At 42.2% G+C, this 21,930-nt stretch overlaps 1 protein-coding gene across 5 annotated transcripts in view; it reads left to right on the forward strand.

Moving 5' to 3' along the window:
* tspan9a (tetraspanin 9a) overlaps positions 1-21,930 on the forward strand; it is a 90,821-nt gene that overhangs the window by 37,474 nt on the left and 31,417 nt on the right. For 4 of the 5 annotated variants that reach the window (XM_029434591.1, XM_029434592.1, XM_029434594.1 and 1 more), the window contains 2 exons: positions 11,252-11,443; positions 14,260-14,334. In XM_029434591.1, the coding sequence (XP_029290451.1) occupies positions 11,252-11,443; positions 14,260-14,334 (267 nt within the window). Of the gene's footprint in view, positions 1-11,251; positions 11,444-14,259; positions 14,335-16,255; positions 16,444-21,930 lie in introns of those variants that run through there. The other variant, XM_029434595.1, reaches the window with a different exon arrangement.

Consider the following 21,930-nt stretch of genomic DNA (forward strand, 5'->3'; position numbering starts at 1 on the left):
GAAGCTATAGGATTCTGAGGGAGAGTAGTTCTAAAGGGAGATAGCTCCTGCAGTAACCACAGGGAACACTGATTACGGCTTCACCATATGGCACATTGAGGCACATAAAAGTTAGAAAAGTTTTTCAGTTTAAGTATTTCAAGAATGTCATTTTTTGTTAATGCTGCAGCTGTGAAGGTTTTATGTTGTGTTAATAGTTTTTTTTTGTTTTTTTTACCTCACAATCTTGTCTAAATCAAAAATAGATTTTCATAATGATGGATGAGCAGAGCTTTTTGGCCTTTAGACAAGGCTGAGTCGGTGTGTCTGCCATGCCAAAGGTGAAATAGAATCACCCCCACCCCATGAGGAGCAGATGCAGACGTAGTGTCATCGACATTCAAACGGCGCACACAGACACAGCACCTGCCATGAATACAGATTTCCTCTCTGTATTGGTTAATGTAAGGTCTTGTTTTCTCTCACCCTCTAAGTTTATCATCTCCAAAATGAAGTCAGTTTGGCACACATTCAGGGAATAAGGTCAATTTCCCCTGACGAAAAGAGAGGGAGGTGCTGCAGAATATCTTGTCTGCAAATATTCCCAAAGCTCTTTTTCTTTTTCATTTTTGTTGCAATAAAGCATGAATTATGGCATGAATTATAGGATGCACTGCCACATTCTTGGGTGGAGAGGAGTAGGAAATGAACTGTTCCCTGCAGCATTAAAAGAAGCAACAGGGGGGCAAATAAGATATAAGGAAACAGGGAACAGAGCCAATAATAAAAGTCTAAGTTGTACACTGTCAGGCTACTTAATCACTTCATAGGAAAGGGTGTAATAACATTAGCAACCCTCTCCCACCACAGTATCTTCCCTTAGCTCTGCCTTTAAAAGTGTGCTGAATAATTTACTACGTGAAGAAAAAAGGGAATAAAAAAAAACTCCGTAAGTGCAGGGAAACAGTCATTTTACCCTGTGGCATGACATGCAGAGTGACTATTGATTATATGTCTTTCAATCTGAATCTTCTCTTTTCTCGCCAGGCTTCCGCCTGGTGCTTTGGTTTTCACTTAAGATGATGTGCATATTTTGCATCTTCATCTTCCCTCTCCCTCCAGGGATGCATAATGCCTCGCATTGTATAACAGGAGTGTTTTCATTCACAGCACCGCTGCTCCAGGAATAAACATATGCTTAGATGTTCACAATGTTACTCTTATGCATTTGTTAAAAATTTGTTCCACCCCCTGCAAAGCATCTGAAAAGCACAAATAGTGAAAAGACATGGTGTGTTTTTTGCACAGCCACAGTTAGGCTTCACTTCAGCCCCTTATATTTGTGTTGGGTTACTAAACCCATTGGCAAATGAAATCCTTCCTGTTCATTAAACATGTGGCTAAGCCTTCATCACGTTGTGCTGAAATGTTAGGCCATGTGCTTGTGCCATTGTGTATAATGGATGTCATGTTCCAGCAGCAGCAGGTCAAATGTTGTTGCGCTGTGGAGACCATACCTGCAGCCACACGCCCACTCCGCGCTTTTTCCAAGTGAAATGAGATAATAATAAAAAAATCTAATACGCACACATCTGCATGCACACACACACACACGCAGGCACACTACACAATGCACGCTTGGTATCGCCTTTCTCCTCTAGCCATTCACAGTGAACCCAGCTTGTCTGTTTTTGCACAAGGTCAGACAGACTGACCCTGTAGATAAAACCGTAACAATACTCCTCTGTTGCCCAAGTGCTTCCCTCATTTCCAGGGAGAAATCCAAGGGCAGCTTTTCACCTCATTTTAGGCCCCGCAATTGTCAAACACTCTAAATGAATTTGTAACGACATGTTTTGGACCTCAGGCAATCTCAAACATAGCCAGCCAATGTCACCTCAGTTCATCCCACAAAGTCCCTCTGCCTATTAGTAAAAATAAATGACTGTATGCTGCAGTTGTTGACGTTGCTCGTGGAGGTTATTATTTTGTTTGTGGTTTTCTGAGATGGAGACTCAAGTGGAGAGGGGTGGGTGTATTAAGCATACGGACAGCTCTGTTGGGAACTCTGTGTAACAGATGCCCACATACAAGTCCATTTAGCTGTTGCCCTCCACGGTGACATTGATTCTACTTGTAATACTGCGAGTGGTGAGAAGTAGCAGAGAAATGTGCCGAGTGTAACACTCTGGCTTTCTCTTTTACTTACAGCACACTGTAGCTGCCATATAGTGCATTAGGGATTTCCTATTTCCTTGAGCCCTTTGGTCCTCTGCTCCAGGTGCTACGCGGGGAACAGGTTGAGTGTCCAATACACAAGTCTCTGGCCATGCTCTACCTCTGTTGAGCCAGCAAGCTCATTAAGCCCTTCAACTAGTGAAACTCAATGGGAGACCGTCCAACCGTCTGCCTGCCTCTGAGGATTTTCGGCATGGCTGCACTGGCAGACCGGAGTGAGATATTTATACGGGCCAAATGTTTGTGTGCCTCTACAGGCGAGGCAATTTATGTTGAGGAAAACAGGCATTCGTAAAAAAAAGGCGCTGCCTTCACATAAATAGATGTTTATTTTTCTTAACGCACAGCCTTTTTTTATTGTATGCAAATGCCTCGTAAGATATCTTCATAAGCACATTTGATGTCAACAGCAAGCGGCAATATTCACATTTAATTAGCGCCTTGCGAAGGAACGTCTCCGTAATCTGTAATCAGCTCAGTTTATGTATTTATATCTCGTTGTCCTCATTAGAACATCACTGGGATTTTTATGATCCGTCATCTCCTTAAAGGACTGTGTGCACTGGGTTTCTATGCATAGGTTCTGAGCCGACTATGAAGCGAGAGCAGTAAGACAGGACAGCTGCCTTCCCTGCAGCCACGCCGCATCCGCAGGCTTTGCTCTCATGTGGCGGTGTTTGTCTGTATTTGGACCAGGGCTTTGCTCTTTGGCACTGTACTTTGTACTCTACCTGGCTCGCAGCTCTCTGGCTCCAATCGTAGGATGACTTTCCACTTACTGGGTCTTTCCTACTTGTCCTCAATGCATAATTTAAGTGCTTGTGGCTTTCTTAGGCTCATTGAAGAGTTTTGTTGGAATGGTAGAGATCTAACAGCAGAATTAGTCAGGGATGTCTAATGGCATTTCTTCTACCATTTTTCCTGGCTTTCTTTCTTTTTCCGTCTTGTCCTAAGGGTAGAGGCTGTTGTCAGGTGTGAAAGAGTGCGGATGCTTCAGCAGGGACTGCTCTGGACAGGCAGAGAAAGGCTTGTCTGTCTTTAATCCTTGCTGGCGCAATTGATTTAGAGTCACTTTGCGGTGAATAGGCCTTTCAGCTCTTCTCCGGAGATAGAGATAGAGAAAGTGAGGGAGACATGGACAAGCCTGCATCATTGATGGGTGCATCACTAAAAAGCACGGTAATCTAGGCTCCCTCTTCAAAGTGCCCAGCTAAGGCGTCCAACCAGAACCACTACAGAATTGCACCATTCTGGATGCTTGACTAAGCATGTGATGGATGGTGGGAACTCTTCCTGTATGGAAACATATCAGCATCATTTCTTCAGCACCCTGAAAGATACTAAAAGTCAATTGGGATGTGTTGACAATATTTACTTTAACCATAAAAGCTCAATTGTCCCCAAATTAAAGTGCACACTCATAGAAAGCGGCATTCTGCGTTATCAGTCGGCCCGTCAGTCGGCTTGATTTTTTTCGAGGTAATCTCTCGCATTGTGTGAATCTGCCATGATTTCACTGGGTGAATGATACTATAACCAGTCAGATTTTTTATCTTACGCTCCACATCTGTCCCGACCCTTTGAATTCATACAATGTTTATTTTGAGCCTGAAAGCACTTGCTCAGCCATCATCGCAGACCCTGTGAATAATTTACTTGATATACAACTGACGTCGGCTATACAGTATTCACTGGGGAATGACGGGGATGCCCCTTGAAAGCCTGGAGAGACGGGGATGGGAAGTTTTACTGGAAAGCTTTACATTGCCTACAGAATCATCAAGACTTTATGATGGTGGTTATGTAAAGGGAAGTTATGTAACACATGGGCTTCATTTCACTATAAATACCCATGCGTTACTGAGAAATGTACATCTTATCAAGTCTGTTTTAATTCATTACATTTTCTAAGAATCTTTACTTGCCCAAACTGTCGGATCTGGATATTTACCATACATAGGAGGTTATATTTTCAATGCAATGCGGGAAAAACTACTGGCCCGATTTTCATGAAACTTGGTAGAAGGGTGAAGCTTGGGCCAAAGAAGAACATATTAAATTTTGGAGAAGATAGACTTCTCCAAGTGCTCTTCTAATTATTAATGTTTCACTTCACAAAAAAAACAACACAATTTCAAAGATAGCCAATAAGAATACTCGACTGAAAGTTTTACTTCTTTGACTTTAAAAGTGGTTCTGAAAAGTGTGTAGCTTGAGCTTCAATAAAAGAAAAAGAGTATCAAAATGTCCAAAGAAACTTCTACTGCAACTGCAGCATAATGCACTTCTCTGTTGTCCATCCGGATGTTCAGTTTGTTACAATTGGCCAAGTAAAAATTGAATTTGGAACCTAGTGGGTCACATTAACGTTGAACCCTGTTTTGTAGTATTTGTAACACGCATTACGTGCAAAATGTAGCCCTTTGGTAGCCCGTTGAAATTAAGACTTTTTTCAATTATTAATATAGTATTATTATGATAGAAGGGTACTTGAATCCAACAAAGAACCAACTCTTGGCTATTAACAATAGAGGACATAAAAACAATAAGGTTTCTGAAGGCTTGTCAAGAAGACAAGGTGAGTCAAGGAATAAATCAAATTATAAATAAAGTGTGTAAGTGATAATGAAAAATAATATACTGTTCTCTGTCACCCGGGCTTTTGTTTTTTTTTGCTCAGATGTGCCAACCATTTAGGGTAAATACAGTAAAAGTACTTATTTATCAGCAGGGAGTCTTAAAGTCTGACAGTCTCTTGAGAGTATATTATATATTCACAGCATGCCTTAAAGAAGAACCTTTCCACTTACTTGGTAGAAAATACAAAAAGCCTGCCTTTACTTTCAGGCTTGTTTAGCCCTCTGACTTAATGTTTACGGTTTCTTTATTGTGTTTGTTGTTCTGTAATTCTGTTTCCCTCTCGTAGTCGGCAGGCCATTTAGTACTTATATGGCAACATGAATCACAGTTTTGCCGGATCACATGGCCAGAAATGAAAAATCCTTCCCGTGTCTGAGGAGGTGAATATCCTCTGTCTTCATTTTAGTGCAAAATCAATGCCAGCTAAAGCAGAAGATGTTGTGTGGCGCAAGAGAGAAAAAAAGTATTTTTCACAATAAAAAGAAAGGTGGAATTGCAGTAAAGGGCAGAGGGGATAGTAAATTGATAAAGTGGCTCCAACCTAAAGTAGTGCGGTAAGGTTGGCATTTTCCCCAATTGTATGGTTTATTGTGCTGTAATGGTAGAAGTGCTTTCTAATTACTTAAACAAAAGGTTAGATTTCAGTATGGCGCAGCAGATGTCTACAGAAGATTATTATGTCTGTGTGAAAGACAGCGTCATTGTAGCCCAATTATTTACTAACAGCTTTAACCCTCTGAACCCAAAGTGTTGCTCCTGTCACATTGTACTCACTGTGTCCTCGTTTCTCACTGCAATCGTGCATACAAGTCCTGCACCCCTATGGAAACAACACACAATCATGGCTAGAAGTAGAGAGAACTCAAACATTTATTTTGTGCAGTATAACAAATTTAAGTTGAATTTTACAAAAATTGGAAAAAATGGAATCTATTAATACATTTGTCCATGTGTGCATAAACGGGGGGTCCACATGCTAGACATGTTACATTTTTACAACCTTTACTTACGACCTCTATTGTCATTTCCTCTCTGATCCATGTAACAGCCTGCCGTTCAGTCAAGGTTTTACTGTATTTTCATCACATCGCTTTTGGTCTCAGCCAAGAAATCCATGGCTTCCCAGTTGCGCTGAAGAGTGCAGAATTTTCTGTCTTTTTTACAGGATCTAGTTAATGCCAACGGTTCATTTCTGGCAAACATTTAAATGAAACATGTAGAATAAAGGGATTTTGATGAAATATCACTATTTTAAGCTTAGAATTGGTTACATGTTCCTGACTGAAGCGTTTGTCTCACATGATTTATTCAAGGATTGTAGATTTCTGTTTTTACAGTTCATCTGGCTATGATAGTAAATGGTGTAATTTTAGTGTTTCTTTTAAAGAAAACATGCCTTTCACAACTGCTGCCGGGTTGTTCAGTAAACTGAAGTATGAGGCTCCAACACACAAACCATCTCAATGCACTCATAGCCACACACACACACACTCAATCAAGCTTTACAAACTCATTCACAGGAACACTGAGCCTTTGTGATGAGAGCAGCCACAGCAGTAATTTGACGAAAGCTGTCATTCTTTGTGACTGTGACCTTTCTGAGTGCTCAGGTTGTGAAGGTCAATATCATCCTACTCCCACATATACACACACACTGCACACTCCGCTCTCAGATCCCCTTCCTCTGGGGGAGATTGAAGTGGGGTCCCGTGTCGAGTGGCTCCGTGTCACTGAACCAGTTACTGCAGCGATAATTCTCGGAGCCAGCCATTCGCATGAAGGGTCAGCCTCGATTTTCGTCTTCATCTCCGTCTCTAAACCCAATCTCTCTTTCTCTTGCACACATCTCACATGTGCATCCAATCTTTCTAGCGTTGATACTTTCTATCCCTCTTCCGCACATCTTACGGTTTGACCCCCTTCACCTCTCCTTCCTGTTTGAAAAGTTGCCTTACAGTTGATTCGCACAGTATTATTGCAATAATTGTTCACCCTGAGCTTGTTAACGGGTCACAAACAGCACGGATACATTTGCACCTCATGTCCTCCAATTTCCTCCACCACAAAGTTGATGTTGCTCATCTCTGATCCTCACTCCTGGCCTCCTTTTTTGTCACTTTTTCCACAAATGACATTTAGAAACCTGACTCCATTATGTCCTGCCATGGAGGTTCTTTCAGAATGTTGCCTAACACGTATGAAAAGGTCACACAGTCTCGCAGCCAAGTCTTACTCTTTTTCATTGATTTTTGAAAAAGCAATGCCGTGTCAAGCATAATTACACACGCCCAGCTTCCCTCCCTCCTGTCAGAAGTGCTCTTAACTTTTCAAACTCAATTAATTGTTTACGGCAGCAAGTTTTGTTTTCCGCACTGCAAATAATGTATCATTATCACGACTGAAACATATGTTCCTCAAACATCTCTGCGCTGTGTGTATGCGTGGGGACATCAGCAAGGCAAAACAGCTAAGTTGTTTTGACAGTGTTTTCCAGTAACTAAACCAGAAATACACATTTGAAAAACTAGAGCTCTAAAATACTCCCTCACTGAAGCTTGTTAAAATTGGAACAGTAGTGAACCTGGCAAGCTGTCATTTGTCACCCTCAGTTGTTCAATGATAGGTCTGTGCTCTGCAAAGTTGCATACATGGTTTGTGAAAGCAGGGTAATGGCCCAGAGCAAGCGTGCCAGCTGCACAATTTTGTGTTTAATTGGCGCGTTGAAACATTGGGTCAAGTTGCATTGACAAGGAATATTGTTATGTAGACAGTGGTAAGGTTAGTAGCACTCTGGGACTTCAGTATGTAGCATATTGTTGGAGCAGAAAAGTGTGTCGGTCGGTGCATTCAGGCCACAAGCAAGTTGAAATCGTATTGCATGAATTATTTTTGTATATTCATGTCCCTAGAAAATTTGGTCATAGGCCAATTTATTCCTCCAACCCAAATGTTAATCATAACCCTGCAGCATCTACCGCTCTGATTGATGTTCTTACAATGACTGCCTTAATATTAAGCCTTCTCCGTGACTGTTTACAAGCATCTCCGCTATTTGGGGATTCCTTGATCCTAACCCGCAGATGGGATATCAAAACATGGCCGCCCCACAATTAAAAGTAGATAAGGAGCTCAGCAGAGAAGCTTGGGGTCAAGCTTATGTCGCACGCGCCAAGGTCAGACAACCAAAGAGATCAGAGCTTATACTGGAGGTATTTCTTATGGCCTCAACTCAAAGCTCTTATGATAGTGTGTAGTTGTTGTTGTGGTAGTAGAAGCAGGGCAGATAATTCCTGGTAGGCTCAGATCAGACAGATTGAGCTGGGGCTGGGGGTTTTCACGGTCACTTAAGAGAACGACACACTTGGACAAGCTCCCTTTACTGGGCATTAAACACAATTAAGCAAAGGCACTGTATCCCTCCCCACCTGGACTCTTAAACCTCCTCATGCTCCCCTTGCGAGCTTTAAGTCCTACTCTATCTGGCCTCTTAAATGTACTATTCCTCCCCTGCTTCCTCAAAACCCTTCCTCACGCTACATAATCCGGCCCTCCATATATTAGCCGCACTGCATAAGGACATGACCTTTGCCAGTTTTTTTCAATTTACGTTTTCATTCTCCATTTTTAATTAGGGAAGCACAAAGGGCCGGCGGGTACCTCCCAGCGAATACAGTCGTCTCTGAATTATTTAGATGATAGATGATTGAAAGTCTCCCCAGCACCACTGCACCCCCCCTCCTCTCTCTCTGGAGTGGTCAGACCACTCGTTCATTGTGGGTGAGAAATCCAATGTGACTTTACTTTCATCTATATGTGACTAAACGAGTGTCCCTCTCTCATAGTCTGTAGGGCTGGCTCTCTTTAAAGCCCCCTCTAGCCTTCGTCCTTGACGGCAGCACTCGGACTTTGTTAGAGCACCAACTCCAATCTTTCACGAGATCACACCCTGGGCAGCGGATTCAATCAGTGCTAGAATTTGAGCACTCTCAAACAGAACTTTTATCTACCCTGAGTCATTTATGCACAGCCCTTTCGCTCTGTGTCCTCGCTTTTAATTGCATCTCGTCATTTCGTAGTCCTCAGGAGAGCGTGTATGTCATTCATTCGCCTGGGTGTGCTGCTGTATACGAGGGTTTAATACCGGGAATACACATCAAAACTATTTCCCAGTTTCAAGAGAAATATGGTTGTTATGGCCTAGTGGTCTAGTGGTACGCCTTCCAAAACAAAGCACTAGAAGGTCGGGAGTTCAATACCAGGCTGCCACCTTTGTACCCCTGAGCAAGGTACTTAACCCTGAGCTGCTCCAGGGAGACTGTCCCAGTACTTAGTTCAATGTAGGTCGCTCTGGATAAGAGCGTCTACTAAATGACCTGTAATGTAATGTAAAAATATCGAGTGTAAAACTAGTATGTTCTTGGCATAAACCAAATGGGCTGATACGTACATATCATTACAGAAATCTATTAATCCTTTATGTTAGTGCTTTACGTCCTCCCGCGTGGAAATACTTCAAAAACATTGAACAATGAAAATCCAAACTGAACGCTTACAGAATATGGAATCTGTCTCTGATTAAAAGAATGACTTTGGTCATTTGTCATTCATCACGTCCATGAGGCTGTTTTCAGCACACAGATCACAGGCAATGAACTTTGCATTTCATATTCCTCACAGCTATAGCAAAGTTAAAGCTGCATGCAAAGTACATGTTTTGTTCATTCTAATGTTGATTAACATTAATGGCCTTCTTCTGCTTTAATAGTTGTTAATGCCACTAAATAATACACTAAGCGGTCAGGATGGCAACCCATTGGTTTATGCATATTTCTCCTTAGTGTTGCTTGAAATATGACCAACGTGTTTTGACTGAAGCTGAAGTTAAAAACAAGTCAATTTGCCAGGATTCGCTGGATAGTGTTGAAAATATAATCCCTACTGTAAACCTACTGAAGCACTCTCATACATGGAGGTCAGCCTGCACAAAGGTCACAGGTTAATGAGAGTGCCACTGCACTCATCTGACACTTGAGATGGGGTTTATGTTTATGTATCTACAGATCCTATAGGACTCATTAGACCTGAGGCGTCTCTCACCACCTCGTCAGGCTTGCACTTGAATCCCCAACGTTTCCCTTACACATCATCACCTAACATCTCTGAGAGCCACTTTTGAGTTTGGTGGACTTGTAATGTGCCTTTAAGTCACTTTGTTTGCCTGCGGTGCGACATAGCTGACCGACAGAGCTGTGCTATCAGTCAGACTGAGGCCACTTTGTTTGTTGTGGAAGTGCTGCATCACATCTCAAAGTTTGTAGTGCAAATGTATCAGTTAAATTTAGATCCAGAAAATGAGCACTGTGCGTGGTGCATTAATTAATTTGTTGGGAAAGAGAAAAAGGAAGCAGGGATTTACTCCTACCTGATGATGACGTGTGTGTACACTCTATATGTATATGTGCCACTTGTTTGTGTTTGTTTGCATGCACAGCGGGTTTGTTGCACATATTGCTGACAGGCATTAAAGTGTTCTGGAGCAGGGGTGCGAAGATGAGAAAGGAAGAGGGGAGCAGTGTGAAAAGAAGGGTAGAAAGGGCGCCGGTGCGATGATTTAACATGGTGCTACGCCATATTTGACCTGAATTGGGATTTTCTTCTTTCTATTCATGGCAAGATTGCCTTGGGAATTTCATTCTGTTAGGTCCAGGCAAAAATGTCACCACTTACATCATAGCCTATATCTCTCAGAGTTGTGGGCATGCTGTATGGCTCTTATCTCTGAAAAATGGACCAACACATCAGCGGCTGGACACTTTGCCAATCAAAAGCCTTCCATATACACTTGCACTAATTGACTCACATTGCAGACCACACAGACATCAGTGGGGGCCTGGCAGGGTGACAGGGGGGAATTGCTCCCTCTACGTGAAGCTCAAGTCTACTGCAGGTCGTTTTGGAAAGCTTGGAAGTTTAAAATTTCAGAAGCTGGCAGTAATTACGTCTCTGTTTGTTCTGGATTTAACGTAATCAGCTCAAACATGCAAAATCAGCGTGGCCCGAGTCCAATTTTTGCTAATCTCTTCCAGGGCTGTTATTGGCTTATCATAGTTTTAATTGGTGTAAACCCTCTTGTTTTTTTAGCAGTGTTTGGCGGTGGATGACTGTGTGGACAATAAAGCGTGTTGCACTCTGGCTTTTTGAGCTGGGATTTGTGATAATTTAAAGCTAACCTACTGTGTTTTTTTCAAAAAGGTCTGTCATTATGAGCAAAACCTGCCAGGGGCAAGCTGAAAATGAACTTGTGATTAATAATTTCTGAAGGTAACCCTGAAAAGCGACTTATCTGCTGTTGGTGTTCTAACCTTGTCGTTCCGTCTTATCTCTTTCCTTGCAGTTATGCGGCTGTGGGCTGCTCGGCGTGGGCATCTGGCTCTCTGTGTCGCAGGGCAGCTTCGCCACCTTCTCGCCCTCATTCCCCTCGCTGTCGGCTGCCAACATGGTCATCGCCATCGGCGCTATCGTCATGGTAACGGGCTTTCTCGGTTGCCTGGGTGCCATCAAGGAGAACAAGTGCCTGCTTTTGAGCGTGAGTTCAATCAACATACCTACGCAATGCCCCATTATGATTAAGACACAACCAGACAACTGTCTATGCATGAATAAATGCACGGCCTGCAACTCCGCTCTCACTGTTTCCTCTCCTTTGAATATTCTCATATTCCCCTATGCAAATATTGACAGAAATGTCTTGTGGAGACAGCCTCTCACATGTGTCTACACACCTACACACGCTGGTCACAGGCCAGCAGGAAATCAGCAGTGTATCTGTATTTGTCTTCCAGCGTAGGTAGACGACTGACAGGGAGAGTTCAGTCTGCATTGTGTCAAACCTCAGGGGCTCACAAAGGAAAATTAGAGCTGAGCAGTGAGATTCTCCCTTTCTGCAAATTAACGCCAACGCATTCATGTCACCCTAACCCTTTGGACACATCCCAGAAAAACAGCCATCACTCAAGAGGCCTTTTCTGTCACCAACAAGGTTTAATTATCGTATGTACAAAGCGTTCTAAAAGCTCTTGATAGTTTTGTGCTCAATAATTGATAATGTCCTATTATTCCTTACAAAGACTCCTCTGTCTCGACGTGTGCACTGTTTGCCCAAAGTTGTAAAGGTGTTTTATCTTAAGCACAAGTTAATTACAAAAGTTCACCCAACGAAATGAGGTCTGCGCTGCAAAAAAAACTTTCATGTAAAGAAACTTTAAATGAGAAGGCTCTGGGTACTTAACATCACAAACAGCTCAATCCCTTGAAGCTTCTGAATCAGTCAAAAGCCCCACCAAATCCTGAGTGTTCGACATGGCTTTCTTCAACTGCCTAAGAAGTGTGAAGCAGAGAGGGGAAGAGAGTGTAGGGCAGTGAGAGGGTGGGCGGCGAGAAAGACACATTTGAAAATGAGAAAAAAGAGCGACCTAATGGAAAATCTAGAAGTTCTGATGTTTCTCATTAAGTCACTTGCCACATCTGTGTGTGGCAGGGTTTCATAATTTGCCATGATAAATTCTGTTTAATGCAGAGGTGTCTGCTAGTCGTTGTTGTTTTTTTTCCAGTCCATCTGTCCGGCACAGCACACCCAGGGGTGTGTGTGGTGGGGGAGTGTAGGATGTAGAAACATCAGAGTGGGTTTAGATCTCCCGCAGCAGTGTGTGTACCTTGACATATTATCTCTGAAGTTACTCTGCGGACAACTCTCTCTGGATTAGAAATATTCAAAGCCTAGACATCCTTTGCAGTTGATTTTCAGTCTCTCTTTTTTGCTGCCAAAAAATGTTTACTGAGACAAATTTGAAAGAAGAAATAAATTGAAACACTGAAATATCAACTCTTGAAAACCTTGATAGTGTGAATTGCTATCAAATGAGAACATACGCCCACAATGTTGCATGTGAAAAAATACACAGATTCTCACTCAGTGCCATCAGAGCACCATCAATCTAGTGTACACAAGCTGTTTAGCTCTCAGCACCAGGAAAATGTGACAAACCAACTGTGAAGGGACAACAGCGATACGCTAAACTGGCAACCCAGATACTCAACCAACAACAGACTGTGGTTAGTATTTAATTTGGGCCTTGACACAAATAATAGCCTACCCCCGTCGTCCTAAATGAGTTTTGAATTATTGGTGTTTTCTACAATATAGGTTTGCGTACACCCCACCCTCCTCCCATGCTGTGCAGAAGAGCTTTGTAAATATTGAGCTGTAGTGGAGTCAAGTTTTGTGAGGAGAATAGTAGATGATATTCAAGGCTGTGTTGGAAATGAATCTAGGGAGGTATTAAACCTTCTTTCGACCCGCTCACACGTTCACAAGCCCTTCAGCACTTACAGTAGACTCTTCTTATTTCCTCCCACCTCCTCTTTTATCATTTGAATGTTTTTGAGTGTGTGTTGCTTTGTGTTACTATTAAGAAATCTAAGTTGTTGTGTTTCATGCTCACAAACTGAAATAATTTGCTGTAACCTTAAAGGAATAGTTAAATGTGTCGCAAAATATGCTTATTTGCTTTCTTGCCGAGAGTTCGATGAGAAGATCGATACCACTCTCGTGTCTGTATGCTAAATATAGAGCTACCGCCGGCAGTCAGTTAGCTTAGCTTAGCTCAAACATAGGAAACGGGGAAAACAGCTAGCATGGCTCTGTCCAAAGGTAACAAAAGCTACCAGCACCCCTAAAGCTCACTCATTACCACGTGATATCGTGTGCTAAGTGCTAGGCTTAGCCTGGCCAAGAAATCCTGGACTCTTGTTGTCAGTTAGGTTGCCAGGCAATCAGCAGAGGGTCCAGTCTAGCAACTTACGCCCATAAAACTGTGTCCTTTTTACACTTTGTACAGATATAAATAAACCAGATATTTATATATAATGTAATGTTAATCAGTAAGCTTTAGAGGTGCTGGAAGGCCACATTTGTTACTTTTGGACAGAGTCAAGCTAGCTGTTTCCAGTCTTAATGCTAAACTAGGCTAACATAAGTTTCATATTTACCGTACATGAGTCTTCTTCTCATCTAACTCTCAAGAGAGAGAGAGCAAATAAGCAGATTTCCCAACTGTTACTTTAACCCAAATTGACGGATCATGTTTCCATGCGTATATACAAGAATGAATCACACATTGCATTTGACGGTGGAGTACTACAAATCACACATGCAGAGCTAATTGAAAAATGTATGTTGTAAACTTCCTCACATCCTGTCGCACTCAGAGACATAAATGGCCGCAACTCTCAGATTTATATTCAAAATGCTTTCATCGGCATGACGAGGTAGATTTACAATACTGCCAAAGCAATTTTAAAAAACAAGGCTCTTCCCCCTCTCTCTCTCTCTCTCTCTGACAGTTCTTCATTGTCCTGCTGATAATTCTCCTGGCAGAGCTGATATTGCTCATTCTGTTCTTCGTGTACTCAGATAAGGTAAGTTAATTTTAACATTTTCTTTATGCGTACTAACATTTTACCACAGCTTATCCATGAGGCGCACAATATATGCAATGTGACGGCTGTCAGGCATACATTCATGTCTTAGAATGTACACACACACACACACACACACACACACACACACACACACACAGGAGCACACACAACTGCACAAAGCAATAAAAGGTGTTAGTGTGATAAACATATCTATCACCAGTTGCTTCCGGGTATTTCAGTTCACTCTGTTTTTCCGTGGTTGTTTCTCACGCAGGAGGTTGAATGTTCACTCAGCCATTAACCCTGTAGTCAAAGGTTAGGCCACGAAATGCAGCCCAATCCCCACCAGTTGGCTCCCTATAATTGGCCCCAAGCACATTTCCCATGACCCCCACATGGGCTTGAGTCAGGTGTATGTCTGTGGGGTGAAAACATATGACAATATGTAAAGCTCCGGAGATTATTGACATCTATGAACAGACTAGATTCTTCTTCATGTTTAATCAAATCGCCAAATGTTTCATCCGGAACATGACAAATGTGATGTGCTGAAAAAGCAACGAAGACTTCTATCTGTTTTCAAGGACATGTGGTTGATAGATGCCACGCGGCCCCCGGGGCGTCGGCTAATTCTCTTATTGTTCTGAGGTTATTGCTCAAACTTACTCTTTCAGGCAGATAAAGCAATTCATTTAGCAGCCAATGCATTCTCAGATTTAGATCAGGTCTCGAAGGCACACCCTGTCAGGAGTAAATATGTCTGTTTCCTTATCTCCAAAATATTACCGGCTTAACTTTGAAGAAAAAAACCTCCAAACCCTGAGCCCTGCGGTGGAATTTAAATAGAGAGACTCTTGACTTCAGTGCAGCAATTTCCCATCACCTGAGAAGTTGGTGAAAGATAGCCAAGTAGGGCTGAGGATTTATTTAATGTGAAATCGAATTAGTCTGCATTAGTACGGGATAGGGCATTAGTCGGGGAGAACTGCCTCATTCACACCAGTGAATAGCAACCATATGTTATGTTTCTTCCATCTTGCCAAATGACAGTGTTTATCCTGGCTTAGACCTAATGGGATGTGAAACCACCATCACTACCCAATATATTTCCCTTTATTAGTCTCCAAATGTCATTGGAAGGCAAGGTCATTAAAGCAAATTATGTGTTATTGGAGATGGCATTTTCGAACTGCCTCCAAATAAGACGTCTTGCAAATTTGTGTGGCGCTAAACCTCAGACAGCATTATATGTTGGAATGTCAGGATTGGATGAAGGACAGTCGCTGTCCATCACATGAGGCCTTCAGACATTGCTCTGTTTTTTCCCTCACCTCTCTCCAGTGAGATCTATTATGCTGTGTGAGGCTCTCCTCATCCTCCACTACAGGCTGTGATCAGAGGAATCACTAATTCACTTCTCCTATTTGATCTCCTAATCACAAGGCATTTATTAACAAGTCTGGAAGACATACAGTAGTTGGAAGCTGTTGAATGTGTATTGGCGCGCCAAACAGATATTTTAGTCTTTCAAATAGGTCATCTTTAAATCATGAGTGACGCCTCTGCAAACTGTGATCCTTCTGGGTGACAAGCTGTCGACGAGATGTGGGGAAGAAACGAACATATAGTATCTGGTTTTGCCAGAGGAACACATTTTTTTCACTGCTTTCATTTAGTTTCACTGTCCCCCCACCCCCCCTTATTTCTGCATTTCCACCAGTTTAATCCCTCTTAAGAGGTTCTGCTCTTGCTTCTTAATGGATAATTTCTCTCTCTTCCCCCTTCCCCCTTACCCTGGCAGTTTTGCCTCCAGGTGTGTGTAGGTACCACCTCTTTCCTCCAAAGCCCAGTGGTGTTAAGCTCTCTGATTAAATGCCATGTAGAGGCCGTGGTATAATAAAGACTGGCCCTGCAGTTAGCAAGCAGCTGACTACAGCAGATGGCTGGGCCACAAACCAGATTACAGCCATCCGTCTCTAACGCTGTGACCTCATTGTGACTGCCTCCGTCGGCCCAACACGCCAAGCTCAACACCAGTGAAGGTTTACTTGCTCAGAATGAGAAAGCAGAACCTGGCAAGCAGAGAAGGGAAGCACCATGTGTACGGTAAAGAAGGAAAGGAAGATGAATGTGTTGATGAAAGGTGTTCCATAGAATGTACATACATGTAGTATTAAGGGAGGATCAAAAGAGGACTAATGTGACCAAAGTGAGGTGTTTCTATAAATCTTTAGAAAGAGAGTCAAGAGAAAGTCATAGAGGAGGATAGACGGGTAATCATATAGGAGACTTGAGACGCTTTTCATATGAACTCCGGACAATATCCGGGGGAAACGAGTCCGCACATGTTACGTTTCTTTTCACACATGTGGCACACAACTAGAGACTGTCAGTGTCAGAAGCGTTCTCACATACTGGATAAACTCAAAGGAAATACTCCGTATTGTTTAGGCGAGGGGTGGCGCCCGGGTCGAGTGTGCAGGAGACAGGACATGAGGCGGGAATGTAGCCGCTTCATAAATTGGTCACAAACAACAACGGTCTCCTACCGTTGCTTGAATTTGTCTGATAATTCAACAAGTCGTCTCTCCAGTTGGACGTTTTTGATGGCGTCTTCGTGTCTTCTTCACCTTTTGGGATATTTGTTTTCTTCCAATTTCCCGCAAGCCGCGATACAAACGTCATCAACACGCCTATTCCCTCGCTGTGAATTGTCTGGACAATGAGGGCCTCTATTGACACATGGGCTGAATCGGACATTACATGGTATTAGTACCAGGGAGCTGGCAGGGTAAAGTCTCTTTGATGTCTGGAACGAATGATTCGGACATTTGCGTTGTCACATACATTACAGCTCTTCCGTAAGGTAATGTTTAGATAATTTCAGGGTTGTAATGCATGTGTGAAAGGGGCTCAGTTCAGAATGCTATGCCACGTCCATGATTAATTTTACTTCAACCCAACAGACGAGCACACACATTGAGTCATGTGTTGCGTTAGTTTACAGGCCGAATTATGTTCACTCCCTGGCCGTGCCTTATTCTTTTCCAGACCAATTACAGAAAAGTAGTGGGGGTCTTCCTCTCGCTCTGTCGAGTGCCCTGGCCTCAGGCCACCCAGCACAGGCTTGCAGAGCAACTGAGGGAATTAAGTATCCTTTTTAATGATGTGCTGTTGGGGACCGCTGGCTGTGATGCTGTTTCTCTCCACATCATTTATTACACTTTCCGGGCAGTTAGGTAACGCACTTGTCCAGAGCTGAGCAATGAGAGCAAAAGTAAAATATTGTTAGCTTCGGTTCTTAGGGTCCTCGAGAGTCAGAGGATGTAAACATTAGAGCCAGTGTGCCCTGACAATATACATGTAACCCAAGAATGATTGTGGAACAGAGTTGAAGAGCACTGAACACTTTGGAAAGAGGTACCTTACAGTGATTGTAACAAATGAAGTGTGAAAAAGGAGGGGTGTTGTGGGATCACATGAGTTTATCCTTCAAAAGTGTACTCCTAATGATGTAAGACGGGGTGTGACTGTCACTTCAGTGTTCGGTTATAGCACGCTTTCAATACTGTTGTTCAGCTGACTGGAGATAAGACAACGGATTGTCTGTGATCTCACAATACAGAAAAATACCTATTTTCTTTCACTTGAAGAAAAGTGACAATTTGTTCAGAATAGTGTAGCCCTTTAGGACTTCATAGAATGAGTCATGTTTAAAGACTGAAGACGAGATGAGAGGAAGGAGAAGAGGTGACAAGAACAGGGAGTATAAATTGGCGATAGAATAGTCGTGCAAAGAGGAAATTCTGTATGTCTTTCTTTTCTGTTACCCATTTCCAGCTCTACCATTGGTATCATTGTGAAGCTTAATTGCTTGTAATGGAAAAATCCAAGTTATAGTTTTCTACATCAACTTACCTACTGTACGTCATCTTACCCCTACTGTAACCAAAATAATCTGTCCTTAATGTTATGGTACAAATAAACCAGCACTTATTTTATGCTAAAACATGTGCTTTCCCTGTGATTCCAAACGGACCATCATGGGAATCCTTTCCAGAGTGCGGATGGTCAGCGTGTTGCTATGATGTAAATGTTTTAAGAATCTGCCCTGGTATTCTAGGGGGGTAAATGTGCAAGTAAAGTGGCTGACCCAAGTGACCCAAAAAAAATAAATGATATATATATATATTACAGGTTTACACTTAAAAATTAAGAGATTTTCCAGTGACGTTATTCACATTTTCTTGGTTACATACAGTATGCCTTGGGTCTCCCTCAGTTATGTGCGGCAGGCTCAAGTGTAAAATATGTTCTCCTGACACAGGAAGTGGCAGACGACTAAAACTTAATCTGGCTATATCTTTACATACTGAATGTACCATTTGTCTCATTTCACAGACGGGTTGTGTTTTCATTTAGTCGGCTTCTTTCACAGAGTGATAATGTGTTTACTTCATCTTCTGCATAGTCTGTTGATATTCTTTTTCTTTACTGAAATTGTACTGCAGAGACTGTGATTCATTTGGAATTAAACACTGTAACATTGTTTGAAGATTGTAATCGCTCAAAGTGATAAATAGCAGTTGGGTAAAAGTGAATAAAACCCACACAATGCTCTAATTGCTCTTCCATACACCCATTACACCAATTATCGCAAACAAGCAATACTTTCTGGGGTTTTGTGAGGAACGCAAACTGTCTTCTGAGATACCAGTTGTTAGCCAGTCACCTTAGAGGCAAAACTAATGAGAAAGAACTACAAAGGAATCAACACCAGGGTCCAGTGACATGTCTCTACACTTGTTATTCCATGGCAGAATTTGTCACCTTCACAGATTTTGGGAAAACATATTTAACATTAAAACACCAATGAAAAGATCGGATCTTTTACATTGGACAATGGGAGCAGTCAGCTCAGTCATGGCTGTGCACTCCAGTAATGAGTAAGGAGTATCCATGTCTGCACGCTGACAAGTCCCAGTGTACCTGCTCCCCAGGGTGTTCACATGCCACCAGATCTGGGGCCAATTCTGACAGGAGGGAGTCATTGCTCTGGAATTATTAATGTCTCTGTGCCTCTGGGAGAAAAACTAAAAAAATATCCTTGTTGTTTTGTTGAAATTGAAATAATAGTATTGTTTAATGCATAAAAGAAACAGAAATAAAGAATAGCATTAATACCTTTCCATTTGGTCATTTCTGTACTGGCTGGCTGGATTGTATTATTACAGCGTCTCAAGTGACAGACAGACAGGTGTTTATCAGAATATCCACCGCCCATTCTCTGTTCTCGGCTTTTGCGCACAATGACAGAAAAGAAAACACCAATTTAGATAGAAAGCCTGTTCATTCCTCTGGCCTGTCAACCTTTAAATGTGGACAGTTCTCTCCCTTTCTTTGACCCTCGTGTGGCCGAGCTGAACCCTTAAGATTTCTGTGATGAATGTGCTGTCCTGTATTGCTGAGCGTGGACTCGGCCAGCCCAGAGGAAGGCACAAGCTTATCTATGTAATGAGAAGTATGAGCCGTGTCTCAGGACTTTGTCAATATGCCACATCGGAGGTATTGCACTCATTCCCTGTGGCAACTTTCACAGAAAAGTTACCAGGAGTTAGATGTTGGACTGTTATTTGTGAACTATTTCCCGTACCATTTAAATGAGCTTCAGTCAGTTTTCCTCATCAGGAAAAATAGGCTAATACAACAAAGAATGTGTGTGTTTGTATATGCTCCTTTTGCAAGGAGAAAATGGGTCAGAGTGTTGCATGATCAAATCCCTGTTTGTTCTGCAGTCATTTGTCTGCCTCTCGTTAGTGGTAAATCTGGATCATTAAGTTTCATTTCAGGCTGTAACAAAGACTTCCACACATGAAACAGAAGATATGCAAAGACTTATTGGCGACTCGGTAGATGATTTTTATTGTAGTAGGGGGGCCCCTTTTGCTCTCTAGTGACTGTGTTAGCACGAAAAGTCAGTAATGAGCGAGCAGCATCACATATAGCCTAGATGGAGAGGAGAAGATAGAGGATGGAAACAAAGTACGAGGCAGAGATTGATGATGCTGCTCTTCATCTCATTTTCCTGCACAAGAACAGATATGGAAGGGTCCGCAGCCCGAGGTGCAATTCTCAGATACACTCCTCAGCATCAGCAAAGTTACTAAGCGAGAAAGAAGAATGCGATTTGAAATGGTACTAATCTAAGGTTTTACAGGATGTTTTGAAATGGCTTTTGCATGATTAATGATTACTAAAGCATTTTATTGCCAGGGAAACTTTAATTACTCTGTAAAGAAATCTGTTTGACTTTTATGTTTCATTCAGCAATTACTCTTTGTGTGCCTTTCAGCTCAGAAAACCAGGGTTTGAGGGTTTTTCTTCACACCAATAAATTGCTGAATCACTTAAATTTAAAGCTGAATCTCATTTTCTGTACGATCAAAGGAAGGTTTGATCTGTCTCTCATATACAGTACAATGTACAGAATGCTGAGCTACACGGGTAATTAGTCAAGTTTCATTAAAATTGTATTTCTTTTATAAACTGTAAAAGCAGGCATCTACCAGGCTGCTTCTATTATTACTTATAAGTGAGGAGCCTCCACACAATGCCTAACTGAAAACCAGTCCTTCCTAAAGAAAAGTAATAAAAGAAATGAAAGAATAGCTAAAAGCATCTTGTGACAGCCGTGATGCAGCTTCTCCTATTATAACCAGATTTCTTTTTTTCTGAGGCCTTAAGCTTGAACTATTAAAGCAAGCATGTTCCTTTTGTTGCAATATAACTTGTGAAGATGTACAGCAAGGTTATGGCAGCGAATGTCATTTTTCAAGTAATAATTACCCTGTATATGAAGCGTGTCTCAATCTGTCCTGGCAGTTAGCAAATCCCCACAGGCGATGCGAACCGCAGGAGAACTAAAACTCTGATTTTGTATCTCATTAACACATCCAATGAGATATTAATCTCCATCAGACATGGCACAACCCTGAGCATATTGTTGGTGTTCAGTCAAGAGGGAAATGATTTGCTAGCTGATGGACATGTTGAAGCCATGTGTGGGGAGCGAAGTAACACATGACGTGTCAGATCTGCATCGTCATGCACAAGTTCAAGTCACCGTAGCAAGGCTTTAGATGACAAGAAAAAAGGTTACATGTAACTGAGCTGAGTCGGTCTCCACTGGTATTTTCTTTTCTTCACATTCTAGTAATCGTCAGCTGTTTCTGGACCCTTTTTGTCATGATCAGTTACAGGAATCCACGATCAATCCTTTAAAAATACTAAAAAGCACTTCCCTAACATCGTCATCGTATACATACGGGCGGCGGTGGCTCAGGAGGTAGAGTGGTCGTAGAGTGGTCGTAGAGTGGTCATAGAGGGGTCTGCGGGTCGATCCCCAGTCAGCATGTCGAAGTGTCCTTGGGCAAGATACTGAACCCCAAATTGCTCCCGATGGCCAACAGTGTGTGAGTGTGTGTGAATGGTTATGATGTGAGCTGATGCGCACCTTGTATGGTTCTCTGACTCTGTATGAATATGTGTGGATTTATGCTGACATGTGTTTTGTTTAGTGCTTTGAGTGATTGC

Source organism: Cottoperca gobio, chromosome 6 (assembly GCF_900634415.1).
Source record: "Cottoperca gobio chromosome 6, fCotGob3.1, whole genome shotgun sequence".
NCBI lineage: Eukaryota > Metazoa > Chordata > Actinopteri > Perciformes > Bovichtidae > Cottoperca > Cottoperca gobio.